This window comes from Camelus bactrianus, chromosome 11 (genome assembly GCF_048773025.1).
Source record: "Camelus bactrianus isolate YW-2024 breed Bactrian camel chromosome 11, ASM4877302v1, whole genome shotgun sequence".
Taxonomy (NCBI): domain Eukaryota; kingdom Metazoa; phylum Chordata; class Mammalia; order Artiodactyla; family Camelidae; genus Camelus; species Camelus bactrianus.
Window position 1 is genome coordinate 47,176,182 of NC_133549.1, and position 20,761 is coordinate 47,196,942.

Consider the following 20,761-nt stretch of genomic DNA (forward strand, 5'->3'; position numbering starts at 1 on the left):
TTTCTGGAATAAGTTTATTATTAAGTTCACTGAAAGAATAAACAAGGGAGAATCACCAGGAAACCCCTGAAAAAGATGAGCAGTAAGGTGAGGGAAGCCCTACCAGATACTAAAGCAATAAAGCCTCTGTAATTGTATAATGGTATAGCACATGAATAGACATACAAAGAGCAGAATAAAAAACCAGAGACAGACCCACCACACATGAAAATTCAGTAAATGAAAGTGGCAGCATCTCAAATCAACGTGAAAAAGATACACTTTTTAATAAAAAGTGTTAAGAGAGCTGGCTTGCCATATTAAAAAAGACAAAATCACACCATACCCCAGGGAAATTAAAAAAGGATCAGAAATGTGAAAATAAAAAATAAAATCATACAAGTACCGAAAGAAAACATGAATGGATTTCCCTATAACCTAGTAGCATGGAAAACTTTCCTATGATTCAAAATCAAGCAAAAAGGGCAAAGATTAATGAATTTTATTTTCATAAAAACTTCTGCATAGCAAAAAAAAAAAAGATAAGCATAGTAAAAGACAAAATGAAAACAAAAAATCTTTCCAAATAATGGCAAGAAAAACTGTGAAAGATTTTGAAATGGACAAAAATAATTACTGAATGTCCCATCTAGCACACCCTTATAGAGTATCTGCGGCTTTCACTGTCTTTGGGCTAGTTTGCATTTCTGTAAATTGCTGAAAACTGATAGTAATGCAAGTTACTCTTGCCCACAGAAATGCAAAATACTTTGACCAGTGGAATGCAACTGATTATTGCCCTCCGAATGCTGATCAGTTATATGTCTATTGATAAATCTATTTCAGCATTCCCAAATGCCTGTATAATTTTTTTGCGACTGCCTTTGAAAGTTATAACATCTTACTTGTTCTCTCATTAATTATTCAGTTAAATGAAAACCATGGCATGCATTAATTTTATATCTGTACGAGGAGCATAATTTTATTATTTTTGAAAATTATCTTTGAATAGTCTGGGACGCACAGTAGATTCACCTGGCAGAACCAGGAAACTGCACTGCCAGAGAACTGCACCTCATGGGCTGCTTTAGCTTTAGGCTCCTAGAAGGAAAACCCAAGTGACAACATACATTTAACTTTGCTGACTCTCTGTTTCTCTGAGTTTTGTTTTGTTCTGTTTTCCTCCTTAGAGATGGTGTATTTCAGTCTTGTTTCTAGCTACTACGTGGCCAATAAGTTATTACTCCGAAGTGGTAGCAATGATTGAGAATTTGGTTTCATTGTCTGATGTTTGGTGATCCCTATACGTGGATGACAGAGATCTCTTGGGTAAAAGATGAAAGTCACTCTCATTTGTTCATCTTTTTTGTCTATTTTGAGCTCAGTTTGTTTAAGAATTTCATGCTCTTTAAGAATTTTACTTTCAGTTCTTTGATAAGTGGACCAGTGAGGTTTTTTTTAATCTCTACAACCCATGACTCTCAACCTGTATAGGTGAAATTATAGAATCAAAGCTATAAATCTCTGCATCTGTAATTCAGAAAAGTTTTTACCTCTCATTGTATGATATATCAAACAATTCAGGATATTAAACACTTAGATTTTAAAGTCTCTTAAGTTAAAAGAATTCTGTTTTGACTGGCTTACTGATTTAAAAAAAAAAGTACTTATATCAATGGAACATTTATAAAATTCCCAGAAAACAAAGAAATTGAATTTCTAATGCTTTAAATATGCTAGATTTGTTTTTAAAAAATTCTTCTTACAGGAATTAACTTACAAATATTTTAAAAGTCCAAGTTGACATAATTAAAGTACAGTTGATCCTTGAACAACTCAGAGTTAGGAGCACCCACTCTCCACATAGTGAAAAATCCACATATAATTTTATAGCTGGTCCTCCATATCTGAGGTCCCCCTCTGTATCTGCAGATTTAGCCAACATCTGATCCTGTAATGCTGTTGTATTTACTACTGGAAAAATCTGCGTATAAATAAGCCTGTGAAGTTCAAATCCCTATTGTTCATGGGTTAATGCAACTTCAGCAAACAAGCCTAGTTTGATCATCTTTGTTTATAAAAACAATTATTTACTTTTTCTGATTAATCATTTTATTCCACTTGGGTTTGTTTTCCCTAAACACATGCAGGCTTACTAATCATATAAGCTAACACTGCCTTACAAAAATATTTAAGATGATTAAAAATGTAAATCAGTTGCAGATACTAACTAATATACATAAAATAGATAAACAAGAAGTTTATACTGTATAGCACAGGGAACTACAATTCAATATCTTGTAGTAACCTATGATGAAAAAGAATATGAAAATGAATATATGTATATATGACTGAAGTATTGTGCTATACACCAGAAATTGACACAATATTGTAAACTGACTATACTTCAGTAAAAAAAAATTTTTAATGTAAATCTATGCTCAACTAAGCAGAATCATTACCCTGACAAATTTTATTTTAACATATATTGAAGATTAATTTTTAAGATCTTTAGGTAACTTAAAATCTTAATATTAAGTTAATTAAGAGATATTCATTGGTTGTAATCCCTATCAAATTACCAATGACATTTTTCATAGAACTGAAACAAAAGAAAATTAAAATTTGTATGGAAACACAAAAGATCCCAAATAGCCAAAACAATCTTGAAGGAGAACAGAGCTGGGGGAATCATGCTCCCTGACTTTAGGCTATACTACAAAACTACAGTAATTAAAACAGTATGGTACTGGCACAAAAACAGACACATGGATCAATGGAACAGGATAGAAAATCTAGAAATAAACCCACCCACTTACAGTCACTTAATCTATGACAAAGGAGGCAAAAGTATACAATGGAGAAAAGAGAGTCTCTTCAAAAAGTGGTGCTGGGAAAACTGGACAGTTACCTGTAAAAGACTGAAATTAGAACATTCTCTAACACCATATACAAAAATAAACTCAAAATGGATTAAAGACCTAAATGTAAGACCAGATACTATAAAACTCCTAGAGGAAAACATAAGCAGAACACTCTTTGACAAAAATCACAGCAATACTTTTTTGAGCCAGCTCCTAAAGTAATGGAAATAGGAGCAAAAATAAACAAATGGGATCTAATTAAACTTAAAAGCTTTTGCACAGCTAAGGATACCACCAACAAAATGAAAAGACAACCTACAGAATGGAAGAAAATATTTGCAAATGATGTTACTGACACGGGACTAATTTCCAAAATATGAAACAAACAGTTCATACAGCTTAATATTATTTTTTAAAAAAAAGCAACCAATCAAAAAGTGTGCAGAAGACCTAAATAGATATCTCTTGAAAGAAGACATCCAGATGGCCAACAAGCACATAAAAAGATGCTCAACATCACTAACTGTTAGAGAAATGCAAATCAAAACTACAGTGAGGTGTCACCTCACACCAGCCAGAATGGCCATCATTAAAAAGTCCACAAACAATAAATGTTGGAGAGGGTATGGATAAAAAGGAACCCTCCTACACTGTTGGTAGGACTGTAAATTGGTGAAGGACAGTATAGAGATTCCTCAAAAACTAAAAACAGACTTACCATATGATCCAGCAATCTAACTCCTGGGCATGTATCTGGAGGAAAATATAATTCGAAAAGACACAAGCACCCCCACGTTCACAGCAGCACTGTTTACAATAGCCAAGACATGGAAACAACCCAAATGTCCATTGACAGATGACTGCATAAAGAAAGTGTGTTGTGGTGTAATACTACTCAACCATAAAAAAGAATAAAATAATGCCATTTGCAGCAACATGGATGGACCTACAGATTGTCATTCTAAGTGAAGTAAGCCAGAAAGAGAAAGAAAAATACCATGTGATATCATTTATATGTGGAATTTAAAAAAAAAGGACACAGATGAACTTACCTACAAAACAGAAACAGACTCACAGACATAGAGAACAAACTATGGTCACCAGTAGGTAAAGGGGGTGGGGAAGGGATAAATTGGGAATTTGAAATTTGTACCTCTTGGGGAGTGATGGAAATATTAGCTATCTTGATTGTGGTGGTGGCTTCATTGGTGTCATCTATCAAAATTCATCAAATTGTACATCTGAAATATGTGTAGTTTACTGTATAGGAACCATACCACAATAAAGGTGTTAAAAGAGAGATAATCATTGGATATCTAGTTAATTTTTAGGTACAGTGGAATCCTAGCAGACTGATTACTAAACAGAATTAAGTTTATGTATTTTTGCTTCTTATTTTTATAAGAAAAGCTACAGTTTTTTAATAGAAAAGCTATAGTTTGGGGATATGTTAATGAAAGCGTTCATTTTTAGCACTTTAAGGTGTAAAAGGGATGCTTGTGTCCGTAGGAAGTTGTATATGTGGGCACATAAGCTTTGCTCCCATTCAGACAGTTCTAAATGTTCCACCTCAGTGTTTCACTGTGAAATAACTATAAATTAGTTACTTTGGTTAAAAGTTAAAATCATTAGCAGTGGTTAAGATAATACTGTAATAGTGACACAGCACAACTATGTATGTGCTTTTGTTTTTCAAGGAAAAAGAGTAGTTTTGTCCTGCAGCAGTTCTCCTCAAATTTTAAGGTCTCTTTCACACTCTAAAAACTTACTGAGAACTCCAAAAAGTTTTTGTTTATGTGGATTCTAACTATTGATATTTACTGCATTAAAAACTAAAACTGATAACTTTAAAAAATGACTGATTCATTTGAAAACAGCAATAATGAATATACTGCATGTTAACGTAAGTAACCTTAGTATCATTTGAAAATAATTTTGACCTCACAGATCCCCAAAAAAGAACCAGTGCTCTAAAGCAAAGTGTTTAACAGTATGAAAGAGTACAACAAAGGACAAAACATGGGAAATGAATTGTATCTGCCTTGGTTTACCATATAAGTCTGAAAAAAACTATAAAATATGTTTTAAATTGAGCAACATTTGTTCAATTTCATTGGACTTGCTTCCTTGGTTTAATGCTTAATGGCCTGCCAATAATGTGAAAGGTTATTCTTTACCTTCTTTATCTTCTGCCAAGATAACTGTTTTGCTAGAATAACATTCTACACTTCATGTGGACTTTATTATATTCTTGATTATTTAATAAACAAACAAACAAAAAAGGTTTCCGCTCACTTATGAAAAAACTAAGTTTCTTACAATCAAGTCATCTATGTTTATTCTTTAAATGCTTCACTTTCACCTTGATTAACCAAGCTGTGTTTCTCAGGCAACCTCTGACAACTGTTTTGATTTTGGCTTCCCAAATTTGGATCTTAACTATAGAAAAAATAAAATAAAATGTTTGAGGTATCTTTCACACCTTAAAGCATCTTGGAGGTTTCCCAGGGGAACCCTGGAAGAGCACAGTTATTTATTCTTTCAGCTTATAAAAAGAGAAATTCTAGCAATAGTTTTGTTTGATGCTTTACTATAATAAAATTTATATGGGAAGAGCTGTCAAATTAGAGAGATGCTCATCCTTCCCGGGTTAAATTTGTATAACCAACAAATGTTACAATACAAGCATTTTTGAAATTCTACTTTTCATGGGAAGCCCCTGAATATCTATCAATTTATGGGACAAAAATTGCTAGCTATAACTATGTTTTCACTGTTCAAAAGTTTTAGGTAGTAAAGTTTATACCTGACAGAAAATTTTACTCTCCTCCATTCTAATATTAGTTACAGTAATAAACTAACCATAGCCATTAAGCCTCTGTCATCTACAAATAGTCTTTGTTTCACTCTCATGCTTGCCTGGAAGCTCTGCTGTGAGCTGTAAGTCTGAGTTTGTGTCTTCAACAATGAAGGACAGTTTCAGAACCTTGTGGCACTTCAAACTATTGACACTTCATAAAATAGACCCTTTTTAAAGTTAAACATAGAATAGCGGTAAGACTCAACAATTCCATTTTTAGATAAATACCTAAAAATGCCTGAAAACAGGCATTCAAGCAAAAGCTTATATATGAATGTTCATAGCAGCATATTCACAACAGCCAAAAGGTAGAAACAACTCAAATATTCACCAACTGATGAATGGATGAATAAAATGTGGACTATCCACACAATGGAATACTATTCAGCCATAAAAAAGAAAAAAAGTACTGATACATGCTACAATATAGATGAATCCCAAAACATTATGCCAAAGTGAAAAAAGTGAGACACAAAAAGTCACATATTATTATGCTTCTATTTTAATGAAATATCCAAACCAGGTAAATCCAGAGAGACAGAAAGCACAATAGTAGTTGCCAGGGGCTGGGAAAAGAGGGTACATGGGGAGTAATTGCTTAATGAATATAGTGTTTCCTTTTGTAATGACGAAAATGTTTTGTAATGAGATAGAGGTGATGGTTGTACAACATTGAGAACTAAATGTCACTGAATTGTACCTTTAAAATAGCACATTTTATGTTTTGTAAATTTTACCTTTAAAAGAAAAATAAGATGAAGCTTCCCAGAATTCACAAACCTGCTTCCTAGTGAAACAATTATGACCAATGAAAATAACTTAAAAACAAAAAAACACCATTTGAAATCTCTGGAAATTGCCCCAAGAGCATACAGCAAATCAAGAAACATTTATTCAAGAAAATCTACTTAGAACAGTAAGAGTTTGTGGTACTTGAGCCAAAACCAACACCTTTCCTCCAGCTCAGTATGACAGAAGCTCCATCCTGGGTGTGTGTGTGGCTAAAGAGGCAGGGTTTCCTTTCCCCCTAGGTTTCAGTTAAGGGTCAGAGAAAGGGCAAACATTCCATATTTCTCATTTTCACTCCCCTAGAGTTCTGTGTTACAGATGCTAAATTCCAGGTGAGTGTGACTGGAAGGTTGAGAGCTCCCTTCCACCCAGCCCCATGAAGGGTACCATAGGACAGAAGTTTTACCACAGATGCAGCAGCCAGGAATACTGGGAACCCAACTGCCTCACCTCAGCTCACAGGACAGAGGCTGCACACTCTAAGGGGCAAGCCAAGAAGATCAGAATTACTGCCCCACCCAGAGTCCTGCTGTTAAAGAAGAGTATCATTTAAAACAGGCCACTGTTCCTTCCACAGGCTCTGGAGCAGTGGCTCAGAGATTATACCACCAGAAGAGGAAGGAGGTAAGTACAGAAAGCTGCGAAGTTCTTCCCCCAAAGAAACTGATTTTATTAGATAAGTAAGTCCAAACATAAGGGTACTCATGAAAACCATGGAGATTTTGGTAGTAAGAATTGAGAGGAGGCTGGTAGCTCTATGAGAGCAAGAAGTTAAATCACTGGTCAGCCAGTTCACCAAGATGAATCAGGGGAAGAAAATGTGAAGAGCTCTCCTGTGATCATAAAAAATAAAAATTTTTAAAAGTTAAAAAATAAAATCATCTTATTTCAAGGAAACAAAAAAAAAAAAAAAAAGAAAGAAAGAAAGAACAAACCTCAGGAATTAGCCTGAAAAACTAACACTGCACTCAAACACATATTTGCACATCATGTTCACAGCAGCATTCACAACAGCCAAACCATGGAAGCAATCTGAGTGTCCATCATCAAATAATGGATAATCAAAAAGTAGTATATATGTACAATGGAATATTATGCAGCCTCAAAAAGGAAGGAAATTCTGACACATGCTGCAACATGGATGAACCTTGATAACATAATGTTAAGTGAAATAAGCCAGTCACAAAAAGACAATTCTATGATTCTACTTATATGAGGTATCTAGGGTAGTTATAGTCATAGAAACACAAAGTACAATAGTAGTTACCAGGGGCTGGTAGGAAGGCACAATGGGGAGTTAGTGTTTATTGAGCAGAGTTTCAGTTTGGGAAGATGAAAAAGTTCTGGAGATGGATGGTGGTGATGGCTGCAGAGCAATGTGAATGTGCTTAATGACAAAGAACTGTACATTTAAAATGGTAAATTTTATGTTACATATATTTTACCACAATCTTTAAAAATAATATTAAAAAATCAAGACTGGGAAGATTAGGGGATTTAATCCACTAGAAAAATCATTAAGCCAGGAATAAATATGAAATAGATAAATGAAGAAGTTTGTCATTTATTCCTTCCAATTTACTAAGCATGATCTGGTTGGATGTGTTCTAGTTGCCAGGGTGTGTAGTAGATCCCTTTTACCTGGTGGTACATTCACCTCTCAGCTGCTAAGTACTCAGCTGCACCCTTCTCTGGAGACCTGCAAGCAGGAGGCACTCTGTCCAGTAATGCCTGGGAGGGTATGCCTGCCCCCAAACATATACACTCTCTGGGGTGAGTCTGTAGTCAGTGAGAGATCATTGGAGGTGGGAGTAAATGTTCAGCCCCACTGCCTCAAAGTGGAACAACTTTGTGACATCATTCTATCTCCAGATCTCTTCTTGATATCAGATTGAGACTAGGCTTAAGCTGAACCCACAGTTTTATTGATCTCTTCCCTATCCTATTTCCCTCACTCCTACAGGTTTCATCTGAAAGTACTGCCTCAATAGATCACTTGCACAAGGGAAAAAAAAAACTAAATGCAAAGGGGAAAAAACTTAACTGGATCAGACTGTGAAACAATTTATGCACCTGGATATTGTTGAAAACAACAAAGCAACCAGCCAGCAGTTACTGGAGTAAAGCATCTGAGTATGACACCAAGATAGGCACATAGCTTAACAGAGAGATCAGGGAAAAAGACAAAGAGAATTCTGCTAAAACTACTGCTATTCCAGAGTGACTGTGTGCATGCCAACATTATGCCCTCTGAGGAGTGACAGCAGAGGCTTCACACTATGAGGGAAATACGCTTGACTAAAATAGCCCAACCAAGCCACTAAATAAATAAACACGAACAAAAACAACCCCCAGAATGTGGTGGGGTAGTGGGAACCAGTATCAGGAAGTAACTTAATACACTATCTAAACTTTCTAGTTTTCAACCACAACAACAAATTATCAGATAGACAAAGAAATAGGAAAACAGGAAAAGAACATATGAAAAGAAACAGGCCCTGTGAGAGGGCCTAGATGGTGGAGTTAACAGCCTTCAAAGTACTATGTTCATAGTATTAAACAAAACCATACTTAAAGAAATGAAGGAACGTACAATGACAATGTCTAATAAAATACAGAATAGTGACAGAAAGAAATTATAAAAAGGAACCAAGGTGAAATTCCAGAGTTGAAAAGTCATCAACAGAAATGAAAAACCCCTTAGAAGATCTCAACAGTATATATAAATTGGCAGAAGAAAGGTAGACTACTCAAAGGTTGACTGATAGAGAATATGCAATCCAAAGAACAAAGAGAGAAAAAAGAATGAAGAAAATGAACACAGCTTCAGAGAAATGTGGACACCATTAAGCACATACACATGATGGGAGCACCAAACTAAGAACAGAAAGGAGCAGAAAGAATATTTGAAGAAATGATAGCTAAAATTTCCAAATTTGATGAGAAACATTAATCTAAACATCTCAGAAGATCAGCAAACTACAAGAAGGATAAACACAGAGAAATCCATACCCAGACACATCATAGTAAAAATAATGAAAGACAAAGGAAAAATCTGGAAAGCAGTAAGGGGGAGAGAAAAACACATATGAGGGAATCCCATTAAGATTAACAGTTGATTTATCACCAGAAAAAAATGGAGGCCAAAAGGCAACAGGATGATAAATTCAAAGTGCTAAAAGAAAAAAACTGTCAACCAAGAGTCTTACAACCAACAAAATTATCTTTCAAAAAATGAAGGTGAAATTAAGACATTTGCAGATAAGCAAAAACTGAGAGTATTGGTTACTAGCAGACCAGCCTTACAAGCAACACCAATGGAAGTTCTTCATAATTAAGAGTGAGCCCAGATGGCAACATGAATACACACACACAAACAAACACACACACACAAGTATACCAGTAAAGGTAACTATGTAATTATAAAAGACAGTATAAATGTATCTTTCTTCTCTTAACTGATTTAAAAAGCAACTGCATTAAGACAACATGCACATAATTGTATTGAAAACATATAGAAATGAAATATGCTTGAAAATAACTACACAAATTAGATATGTGAGAGCAAAGCTGTACTAGAATAAGAAAATGACACAACTAAAAACTCAGCAACAATGAAGAAAATTAGAAATGATAAATAAGGTTAATGTAACAAACTCTATAAATATACATTTGCTCTCCCTTTTTCTCTCAGCTTCTTTGAAAAATAAAGTTATCATAGTAACAATTATAACAATGTACTATTGGGTTTATAACATATATTGATGTAAGATACAACAATAATAGCACAAAAAGGGGAAAGAGGGAATAGAGCTATATAGGAGAAATATTTCTATATTCCACAGGAATTAATTTAGAATTAATCTGAAGTTGATTCTGAGAGCAACCACTAAGAAATAAAATTTTAAATACTGGGAAAAATTATTAAAGTAGTTAAATGTTACACTAGAAAATATTCACTTAACAAAAAATAGTAAAAAAAAAAAAAAAGGAACAGAGGAGCAAAAAGAAATGACATGCAGAAAACAAAAAGTAAAATGGCATATGTAAATCCAATGATATAAATATATATTAATGGATTAAACAATCCACTCAAAAGTCAGAGACTATCAAAAAAAAAAGTCAGAGACTATCAAACTGGATTAAAAACAAAACAAGATCCAACAACATCTATAGGAGATACACTTTAGATTCAAGGATAAAAACAGGTTCAAAGTAAAAGGATAAAAAAAGACGTATCATGCAAAAAGCAACCATAAGAAAGCTAGAGTAGCTGTACTAATATCAAACAAAACAGACTTTAAAACAAGTCTACAGACAATCAGGGATATTTTATAATGGTAAAAGAGTCAATCAGTCACAAATATATAACAAGTATACACATTTACACATCTAACAGAGCCCAAATTACATGAAACAAAAACTCTCCATTACCCAATATTGGCTAGAACAACTAAGTGAAAGATCAAAGAAATAGAAGACTTGAACAACTGTAAGTTCATGAGACCTAATAGACATTTATAGAATCTTCCACCCAACATCATCAGGGTACACACTGTTCTCAAGTGCACATGGAATATTCTCCAGGACAGACCGTATGTTAAGCCATAAAACAAGCCTCAATTTAATAGGACTAAAATCATACATAGTATGATCTCTTACCAAATGCAATGAAATTAGAAATTAGTAACAGAAGGACATTTGAGAAAGTCACAAATACGCAGAAATTAAACAACATACTTCTAAATAACCAATGACTCAAAGAAGAAATCACAAAGGAAATTTTAAAAAATACTTCGAGATGAATAAAAATGAAAATACACAATACCAAAACTTATAAGATGATGCTAAAACAGTGCTTACAGGACTATGTATAGCTGCAAAAACCTATATTTAAAAATAAGAAAGATCTCAAATCAATAGCCCAGCCTTCCATCACTACACACTAATAAAAAGGAAAGCACATTAACCTAAAACAAGCAAAGAAAGGAAATAAAGACTAGATACAAACTGAATAAATAGGAAAATAATGGAGAAATATCAATTAAACCAAAAGTTGGTTCTTTGAAAAGATTAATAAAATTGACAAACTTTTAGCCAGATCGACCAAGAAAAAGAAGAGACTCAAATTACTAAAATCAAGAATAAAAGAGAAGTCAGTACTACCAATCTTACAGATATTAAAAAAAAAAAAAGGTTATAAGGGAATGCCATGAACAATTTTATACCAACAACCTGATAACCTAGAAGAAATGGACAAATTTCTAGAAAGTCACAAACTACCAACACTGATGCAATAAGAATAGAAAATTGGAACAGATCTATGACAAGAGACTGAATCAAGAAACAAAAACCTTCCAAGAAAGAAAAGCTAGATGGCTTCAGTGACAAATTCTACTATCTATTTAAAGAATTAACAGTATTACTTGACAAATTCTTCCAAAAAGTGGAAGAGAAGGGATTCTCCCTAACTCATTCTATGAAGCTAGCATTACTCTGATACCAAAACCAGATAAAGACATCACAAAAAAGGAAAACTATAGACCAGTACCTCCTATGAATATGTATGTAAAAATACTCAACAAAATATTAACAAACTGAATCCAACAACATATTAGAAAGCTTATACATCATGACCAAATGGTATTTATCCCAGGAATATAAGAGGGATTCAACATAAAAAATAAATCAATGTGATACACCACATAAATAAAACAAAGGAAGAAATAAAAACATTCATCTCAACTGGGGGACACTAACCAACTCATACTATGAGATACTATTCTCGTCCAAAACCAAACAAAGACATCAAAAAATAACAGACCAATATCTCTAGTGAAATACACGCAAAAATCCTACACAAAATACTGACAAATGGGATGCAGCAACATATAAAAATGATTATACACTATGACCAAGTGGGATTTATTCCATGAATGCAAGGTTGGTTTACATCTGAAAGTTAATTAATATGAAACACCATATTGATACAATACGAGACAAAATCCACATGATCGTATCAATAAATGTAGAAAAAGCATCTGACAAAACTCAACACTCTTTTATAGTAAAAACATTCAACAAAACTAGGAATAAAAGGGACCTTCCTCAATCTGAGAAACAGCATCTATGAAATTCCAATAGCAGTATATAAGAGTGCCAGTTATTCCAGAACTCCACAGGTACATGGTATGGTCAAGTCTTTTTAGACATGCCAATAGTATGGTGGTGTAGTTTTCATTTGCATTTTTCTAACAACTAATGCTATTAACCTTCTTTCCATGTGTTTATTTGCCCTCTACATACCTTCTTTTGTGAAGTATCTGTTCAAATCATTCACTCATTTTTTAATCGGGTTGTTTACATTCTTGTCAGTCAGTCTCAAAGACTTCTTTTATACATTCTGGATGCAATTTCTTTAAATCAGATATGTGACCTGCAAAAATTTCCTCCATGTCTGTGGCCTGTCTTTTCATTTTCTCAACAGTGTCTTTGAAGGATAGATGTTCTCAATTTTGATGAAGTCCAATTTATCAATTTTTTTTATGTATTATGCATTTGTAATAGTATCTAAGAAAACTTTGCTTAACTCAAAGTCACAAAAAATTTCTCCTATGGTTTCTTGGAGTTTTATAGTTTAGCATTTTACATTTAGGTTTATGATCCATTTTGAGTTCATTTTTAAATATGGTGCAAATTACATCAAAATTCATTATTTCGCATACAGATACCCAACTATTCCACCACTGTCATTTAAAAAATATCTTTTCTGAAGAATTGCCTTTCATCTTTGCCAAAAATTAACTGACCAAATGTGTGAATCTATTTACAGTGTCTCTATTCAGTTTCACTGATGTCTTGATGCTAGTACCACATTGTCTTGATTACTGTAGCTTTATAATAAATCTTAAAACCAGGTAGCATAAGTCCTCCAACTCTGTTTACCTTTTTCTAAGTTAGTTTGGCTATTCTAGGTCTTTTGCATTTCCATATGAACTTCAGAATCAGTTTGTCAATTTCCACAAAAGGAAAAAAATTCTGCTGGGATTTTTATTGGGATTGCCTTAAATCTAAAGACCATTTCGGGGGAAATGACATCTTATCATTGAATCTTCTGATTCATGGATACAGCATATGTGAGCATTCATTTAGGTCCTCTTTAATTTCTATTAGCAATGTTTTGTAGTTTCCAGGCATGAGTCTTTCACATCTCTTGCAGACTTATCCCAAAGTATTTCATACTTTTATGCTATATTTCAATTTTTGATTGTTTATTGCTAGCACATAGAAATACAACTGGTGTAGAATAGAAGTTGAAAGAATGAACAGCCTTGCTTTATTCTTGATTTTAGGAGAAAAGCAGTCTTTCACTATTAAGTTCAATGTTAGCTATAGGTTTTTGATAGATGCCTTTTTTCAGGCTGAGGAATTTCCATTCCTAGTTTCTGAGAGTTTTTCTCAGGAATGAATGTCAGATTTGTCAATGTATCTATTAAAATGATCATATAATTTTTTTAGTTTAATATGGTAAATTGCATTGGTTAGTTTTCCAATGTTAACCAGCATGCTTTGTTGAAATAAATCCCATTTGTGATTATTTTTATATAGTGTGGATTTAATTTGCCAAAATTTTGTTTAAAGTGTTTTCATGTGTGTTTATGAACAATACTGGTCCATAGTTTCCTTTTCTAGAAATTTCTTTGCTTTCAGGTTAATGTTGACCTCACAGTGAGTTGAGAAATATTCCCTCACTTCAATTTTCTGGAAGAATTTTTATGGAATTGGTATTAATTCTTTAAATATCTGTAGAATCTGTTAGTGATGTTACAGCTCTCATTCCTGATGCTGATAATTACCAATAATTGGTTTCTTCTCCCTTTTTCCCCTTGGAGTTTATCAGTTTTACTGATTTCAAAGAACCAGGTTTCAGACTCACTGATTTTCTCAATTGTTTTTCTATTTTCTGTTTCATTGATGTCCACTCTGATCTTTATCATCTTTCTTTGGCTCTTTTGGATTTCATTTGCTCTTTTTCTAGTTTAAATTAGAAGCTGAAGCCATTATTTTAAATCGTTCTTTTCCAGTAGAGGTGTTTAGTGTTGTATCTTTCTCTAAGTACTGATTTAGCTGTATGCCACAAATTCTTAATGTTGCATTTTCATTTTATTCATTCAAAATACTTTCTAATTGCTATTTTCATTTCTTCTTTCATCCATGGTTTACTGAGATGTGTGTAACTCAGTGTCAAAAAGTTTGGGAATTTTCCAGATAATTTTCTTTTCTTTTCTTTTCTTTTTTTTTTTAGTTTTTTTTAAAAATTGAAGTATAGTCAGTTTACAACTTCGTGTCAATTTCTGGTGTACAGCATAATAGTTCAGTCATACTTATATATACACATATTCACATATAGTTTTCTATTATTGACTTCTAATTTAATTCCATTACAGCCAAAGAACCACATCACATGCCAGGCCCTGTGAAAAGTGTATAACATGCTTCTCATTTAATCATCTGGCTTCCTGGAGGAAGCCAGATCTGATAAAAAGTGAATCAGGAAAAGGTCAGGCTGAAAAAAGTCTGCCACTAAGAAAAATAATAATAATTAAAACCAAAACAACATAAGCCTGCAGGCCAGCCAGAATTTAATTGAGAAATAACAACAAAAGTTAATTTTAATGCTGAAATATTTATGATGGAACTGATGTGTGGGATTTGCCTCAAAATAATCCGGGGTGAGTAAGAGTGGAAAAGGGAAAAGATAAAACGAGACTGGCCAGGGACTGAACTGAAGCTCGATGATAGATCCATGTGGTTCAGCAACATTTTTAATTAAAACATTTAAATTTTCCCATAATAAAAGATTTTTTAAAATTTAGTATGAGTACTTTACTCAGTGAAACCTAGGGAAAAAAAACAGTAGTAGCTTAAACTCTGTTCAAGAGAAAGGACTGCTAGTAGTACCTTTTATGTGTGTGCACAGAGTCTGCTTGTAAATGAGAGATGACAAGTGAATGTGTAGGATAAGTATGAGTCACTGGATTTCACTCAAGAAAAGAGTGTGGGTGTCAACAAAGTGAGCAGGTGACACAATGTCCAATAAAATAGAACAGAATGATAACACCATGAATACATATATTCTACATTTGTGTCACCAAAAAAACTCTCTCACTATACAGGTGACCCTTGAACAATGAGGGGGTTAGAGAGGTGGACCCTTCAATGCACTGAAAAATCCCCACATAACTTATAGTCAGCTGTCCATGCACTGGGTTCCTCCATGTCAGCAGTTCTGCATCCCCAGATTCAACCAACTGAGGACTGTGCAGTACTGTAGCATTCACTAATGAAAAAATACCCGGGTATAAGTGGATCCACAGAGTTCAAACCCTTGTTGTTCAAGACCCAACTGTATTTCAAATTCTTCTTGTAAGTTAGTTTCATCTGCTGTCAAGGATACTGCCTAGCACATTTTCTCAAGAAGAAGCATCTCCTTCGTAATCAACGCCATTTTCAACAATGGACTGTTCCAATAACTATACCACATACTGTATTCTTTCGGTTTCACATGCAGTGAGGAAAACAAAGCTTCCTTTTAATCTATGATTTCTACTTTCATTACCAAGTGCACAGTTTTCTGAAAAGAATTATATTTAAAAATTAAATGCACTAACTATTATTATAAAGGGAACTTCGTGTGACAAAAATGTATTAAGTGCCTACCATATGCTTGGTGTTACAAATATGCAAGGTCCCTAAGGTCCTGGGCTTTCTGCTTTCTGGTCACCTAAACACCTAACCTTCCGCAGTACACAAAAACAAAAACAAAAACAAAAACAAAAACAAAAAAATCTAAGTCGAGAGAAGTTAAATAACTCTTGCCCATGCCACACTTCATCAGTGTAAGATTAGGTAACCCTAGAACCCAGGGCTCTGGATTCGCAGGGCGAGGTAGATTTACATCATAATTTGAAATGGCTTCACTTTATACTACATTCACAGGTCCACAAACATACATCGCTCCATTTCTAGGAAGTGTATCCTGAAGAAAATAATAATGATAAAGACACAATCAATCCCAAGTTCCCTAACTGAATAATAATTTCATTATCATCACAGTGAAAAATGAAACCTTGTATTTAAAAGGCATTCATTCTTGAAGAGAGTGCCTAACACAATCTAATGGATCACTGTAGTGGCCGGCTAACACTCTATTAGCAGGGCAGCAGGTACCCAGTCTGGAATATTCATTACCTAGTACTATTTTTAAAGGGTGGAAATTCTTTTCAAAATTAATAGGGAAATGAGTGCAAAATCAATGAAACATTCATAAAAAAGCCTCCAGAGAGGCTTGCCGGGTGAGCGGATGGTCACACCAGCGCGTCCCCGACCGTCAGCTCCTCCCCTCCAGCCCACGCTGCCTCTTCGCCCACTCGGGCTGCGCGGGGGCGGATGATGGTGCCGGCGTCTCCAGCTCAATTTCAGTTCTCCCACGCCCGCGGGAGCCCAGCGCGCCAGGGCTTCCACCTGCGCGCGCCTCGGCACCTCAGTTACGCCGCCTGCCGGCAGTTAACCTTCGCCCCCGCCACGCCCTCCGCCCAGCCGCTCTCCGCCCCGCCGCGATCCGCAGACGCGAGGCCCCAGGCGCGTCCCCGAGCCCCAGGCTGGGGCCGGCGCTGGACGGCGAAGGCGAGGCTGCTCCAGAGGTCAGAGGCGCCGCGGCAGCCACACCCTCCGGCTGCGCAGTGACAGCTCCCGCGGCTGAGGCGGGCGGTGCCGACAGGTGCGGCCGCCCGTTCCTCCCCGCCCCGCTCCAGTCCCGGCTCCGGTCCCGGCTCCGGTCCCGGCCCTCCGCCCCGAAGCGCCCCCGCCCGCCTCCGCGCGCACCACCTGTCGGGCCGCTCCGCGCGCGGCCGGCGGCGGACGCCCCGCCCGGCCCCTGACCAGCCCGCTGGAGGGGGCAGCCCGAGATCCCGGGAGGATGAGAGCTTTACCGGAGGGTGGGCCCCACGCAGGCGGTGTCGGTGCTCTGGATCTCCTGCAAGATCCGCTCGTGCTCCGGGACGGTGCCCAGACCTTCGCCGCTCTCCGCCATCTTGGCTGGAAGCTGAGGAGCCGGCGAGGCGCGGGGCCGCGCGGACGACGAGGGCGAGCGGCCTGTGGCGCGAGCTCGGGGAGGCGGGAAAAGGGGCGGGGCAGGCGGCGCAGGGGCGCGCGGAGGGCGTGGGAGGCAACGCGCGGACACGCGACCGGCGCCCAGGTGCCCACACCTGCGGGAAGCCAAGGTGCTGACGGGGCGCCGGGGAGTGGAGACGCGCCACCTCCAGCTCTCCCCCGCCGCTTGCTGCTAGTTGCTGTCTAGTAATTGGCCCGGCTTTAACATGTATTCTTGTATTCTGTGTCATACTCTCTGCTATGCGCTGGGGACACTTTAGTAATGAGGGAGATCAGCAGTCACCCTCAATCTGTAATGAAAGCTATGGGGACGTTTAACAAGGAGGACTGATGTCCTCTGGGTGGTGGAGAGTCAGAGAAAGGAAAACGTACTCAAGAAAAGCGAAATGAAGGTAAACAACAACGTCCTACTGTATAGCACAGGGAGCTATATACAGTGTCTTATAATAGCCTATAATGAAAAAGAATATGAAAAGGAATTATATATATATATATATAATATATATAATATATCTGAGTCACTATGCTGTACACCAGAAATTAACATAACATTGTAAACCAACTATACTTCAATTTAAAAAAAGAAAGAAAGATGGTGTGTAGGAGTAAGATTTATTTTAGGAATGAACCAAGAAGATTGCAGCTGGTGAACATGACCTCTCTGAGTGGATTCCAGTCCCTGTCCGCAGGGAGTTCACAGAGGCCAATCAACTTGGAAATAAATTATAAGCAGAGAAACATTAAATGGCATAAAACTATAACACATTGTGGCAAAAATACAAGAAAGAGCCAGTTCAATGTGTGATTTCATGCTGAAGTCCTTAAACCCAAGCGCTTCCAAGTTGCTTTAGCTGGGATGAGGAGGTGTAGAAGCTCTTGAGAGCAGTGGGCGTTAGAAAAAGTGGGAAAGAAAGGTGGGTGGCTTGAGAAAATGTACTGGTGTAGAAGTGTCCTGTTTAGTAACATGTTGGTAGGACACTGAATAAACCAGTTTGTCATAATCAAAGCAGAGACTGAGGACACTTCATCAGGAAGAGAGTACAAACCTAGCCTGTAGGGAAAACTATTTTCTAGTCTCCATTAATCCAGGGCTCTGAGCTTCCCTTTGAGTCAACCAGGCTGTGTACTATACAGCTGTGTAAGTCACCCCTTCAGTGAGCTTTTACTGGAAGCCTTTACTACTTCCATCCTCCTCTCACAAAAATCCTGGGAGATTGATATTGTGTAATAGTTAAGAGCATGAGCTCTGAAGACTGGTGTTCTCAATTTAATTCCTGGCTCCTTCACCCCACAGCTGGGTGACATTGTGCAAGAACCTAGTCCCTTTATAGTTCAGTGTCCTCATCTGTAAATGACCATGATTGTACAGTCTACCTCATTTTGCTATCCCACATTGTGTTAGTTTTCTATTGTTGCTGTAACAAATCACCAGAAACTTAGCTTAAAACAACTCAAATTTATTATCATTTAGTTCTGTAGGCTAGAAGTTCGATATGGGTCTCACTGGGCTAAAATCAGGGTGTCAGCACAACTGTGTTCTTTCCATTGGCTCTAGGGGAGAATTCATCTCCTTGCCTTTTCCAGCTTCTAGAGGCCACCCACATTCCTTGGCTCGTGGCCCCCTTCCTCAGTCTTTACAGCCAACAATATTGCTTCTCTCTGTCTGTTCTTCTGTAGTCACATTTCCCTCTGACTGACCTAGGCCAGGAAAGAGTCTCTGCTTTTAAGGACCCATGGGATTAGGTTGGACACAACCATATAATGCTGAATAATCTTCTCTCTCAGAGTCTTAACATTAACCATATTTGCAAAATCCCTTTTGTCATGTAAGGTAACATGGTTACAGATTCCGGGGATTAGGATGTGGACATTTTGTAGGAGTGATTATTCTGCCTGCCACACTTACTAAGGGCCCAATAAACATTACTGACATATTTAAACGCCCTCTTTCCTATTAACCTGAAATTTCTGTCCTCCTTGGAAATTTCAACTCAAATTTATCTCCTTCATAAAGATTCCCCTAACTAATCACAAACTTCTCCACTGACTCTAGATTCAGTTTAGCACATTTATCCACTCCACAGACAACTGTTTTAATAGCCGTTTTGGTTAGTTATTTTTCATACATTTGAATTTTGTTTGTTTTTGGACAGTTGGCCCCCAGAGAACTGAAACACGTCTGACCTCAGTGCACACTGGCTTGGAAGACCAAGGAAACTGCTACATTCAACTGCTTATTCTACCAAGAAACCCCATCACAAGCCTGTCTCCACTGTCTGGATGGTCCAGGAGAATCCACATCTTCTCTGGGAAATCCCACTTCCTCATGCTGCAAAAATATGCAGAAACAAACAAACAAACAAAAATCTCTTCCCAAGTCCACCAGCACTTTCACATCATGTTAAGGTCTAAGTTCAGAGATGACTTTTTTTTTTAATTCTGCAATTTCTTATAGTTCCTCATAGAATTCTGCACATGGCTGAAGGAAAGCTGGAGGGGTTTGAAAACCAGACAATGCTGAAGCTCTGAAGCCACTGGAAAGAGTTCAGGATGAGTTAGAAAGGAGCATTCCAAACAGGTCTGAGCATAAGGCAGGAGTTTAATTAATCTGTTACTGGTAACAGGAATAGAACAATATCAAATTGTAAAGTTTCTTCAAGCTTGCTGTATGTATGTTGACATTAAATACAACATCTTATAATGCAGTGTATTCAGTTGCCTTAATGGAAATCTGCAGCAGAAAAAAGACGTCGCCTGATGTTCACCTTTATTAAGAGCTTCAGTGCAAGAAACAGTATTTATGGACTTTCGTCAGAGGATATAAACTTCATCCTTTCCTCTGGTCATTTAAAATTTTATCCTTGGGCCAAGCCAGATCCCTGTACCTAAACCCCAGTGTTTTGACCTTCTTACCATCATTTTTTGAGTAGTTAAAAAAAAATTTTTTTCTTAGCTGACCGTGTCCTCAATAGCTGAGGCACCACCACCCGGTGTTAGCACATCTGAAATGCAGGTTCAGCTCTTGAGAGGGGAAAATAAACCTTTTGAAAATTGAAACTGAAACCAAAACATAAGAAAAGAGGACAAATTTCATGGT

At 36.7% G+C, this 20,761-nt stretch overlaps 1 protein-coding gene across 5 annotated transcripts in view; it reads right to left on the reverse strand.

Annotated features, from left to right (window-relative positions):
* EXOC6 (exocyst complex component 6) overlaps positions 1 to 20,761 on the reverse strand; it is a 181,812-nt gene that overhangs the window by 151,502 nt on the left and 9,549 nt on the right. The window contains exon 1 of one of the 5 annotated variants that reach the window (XM_074373949.1): positions 17,484 to 17,727. The exons of 3 other annotated variants lie outside the window; for them this stretch is intronic. In XM_074373949.1, coding sequence (XP_074230050.1) covers positions 17,484 to 17,584 — 101 coding nt within the window. In that variant the 5' untranslated portion in view covers positions 17,585 to 17,727. Of the gene's footprint in view, positions 1 to 17,483; positions 17,728 to 20,761 lie in introns of those variants that run through there. One more of the 5 variants, XM_074373950.1, reaches the window with a different exon arrangement.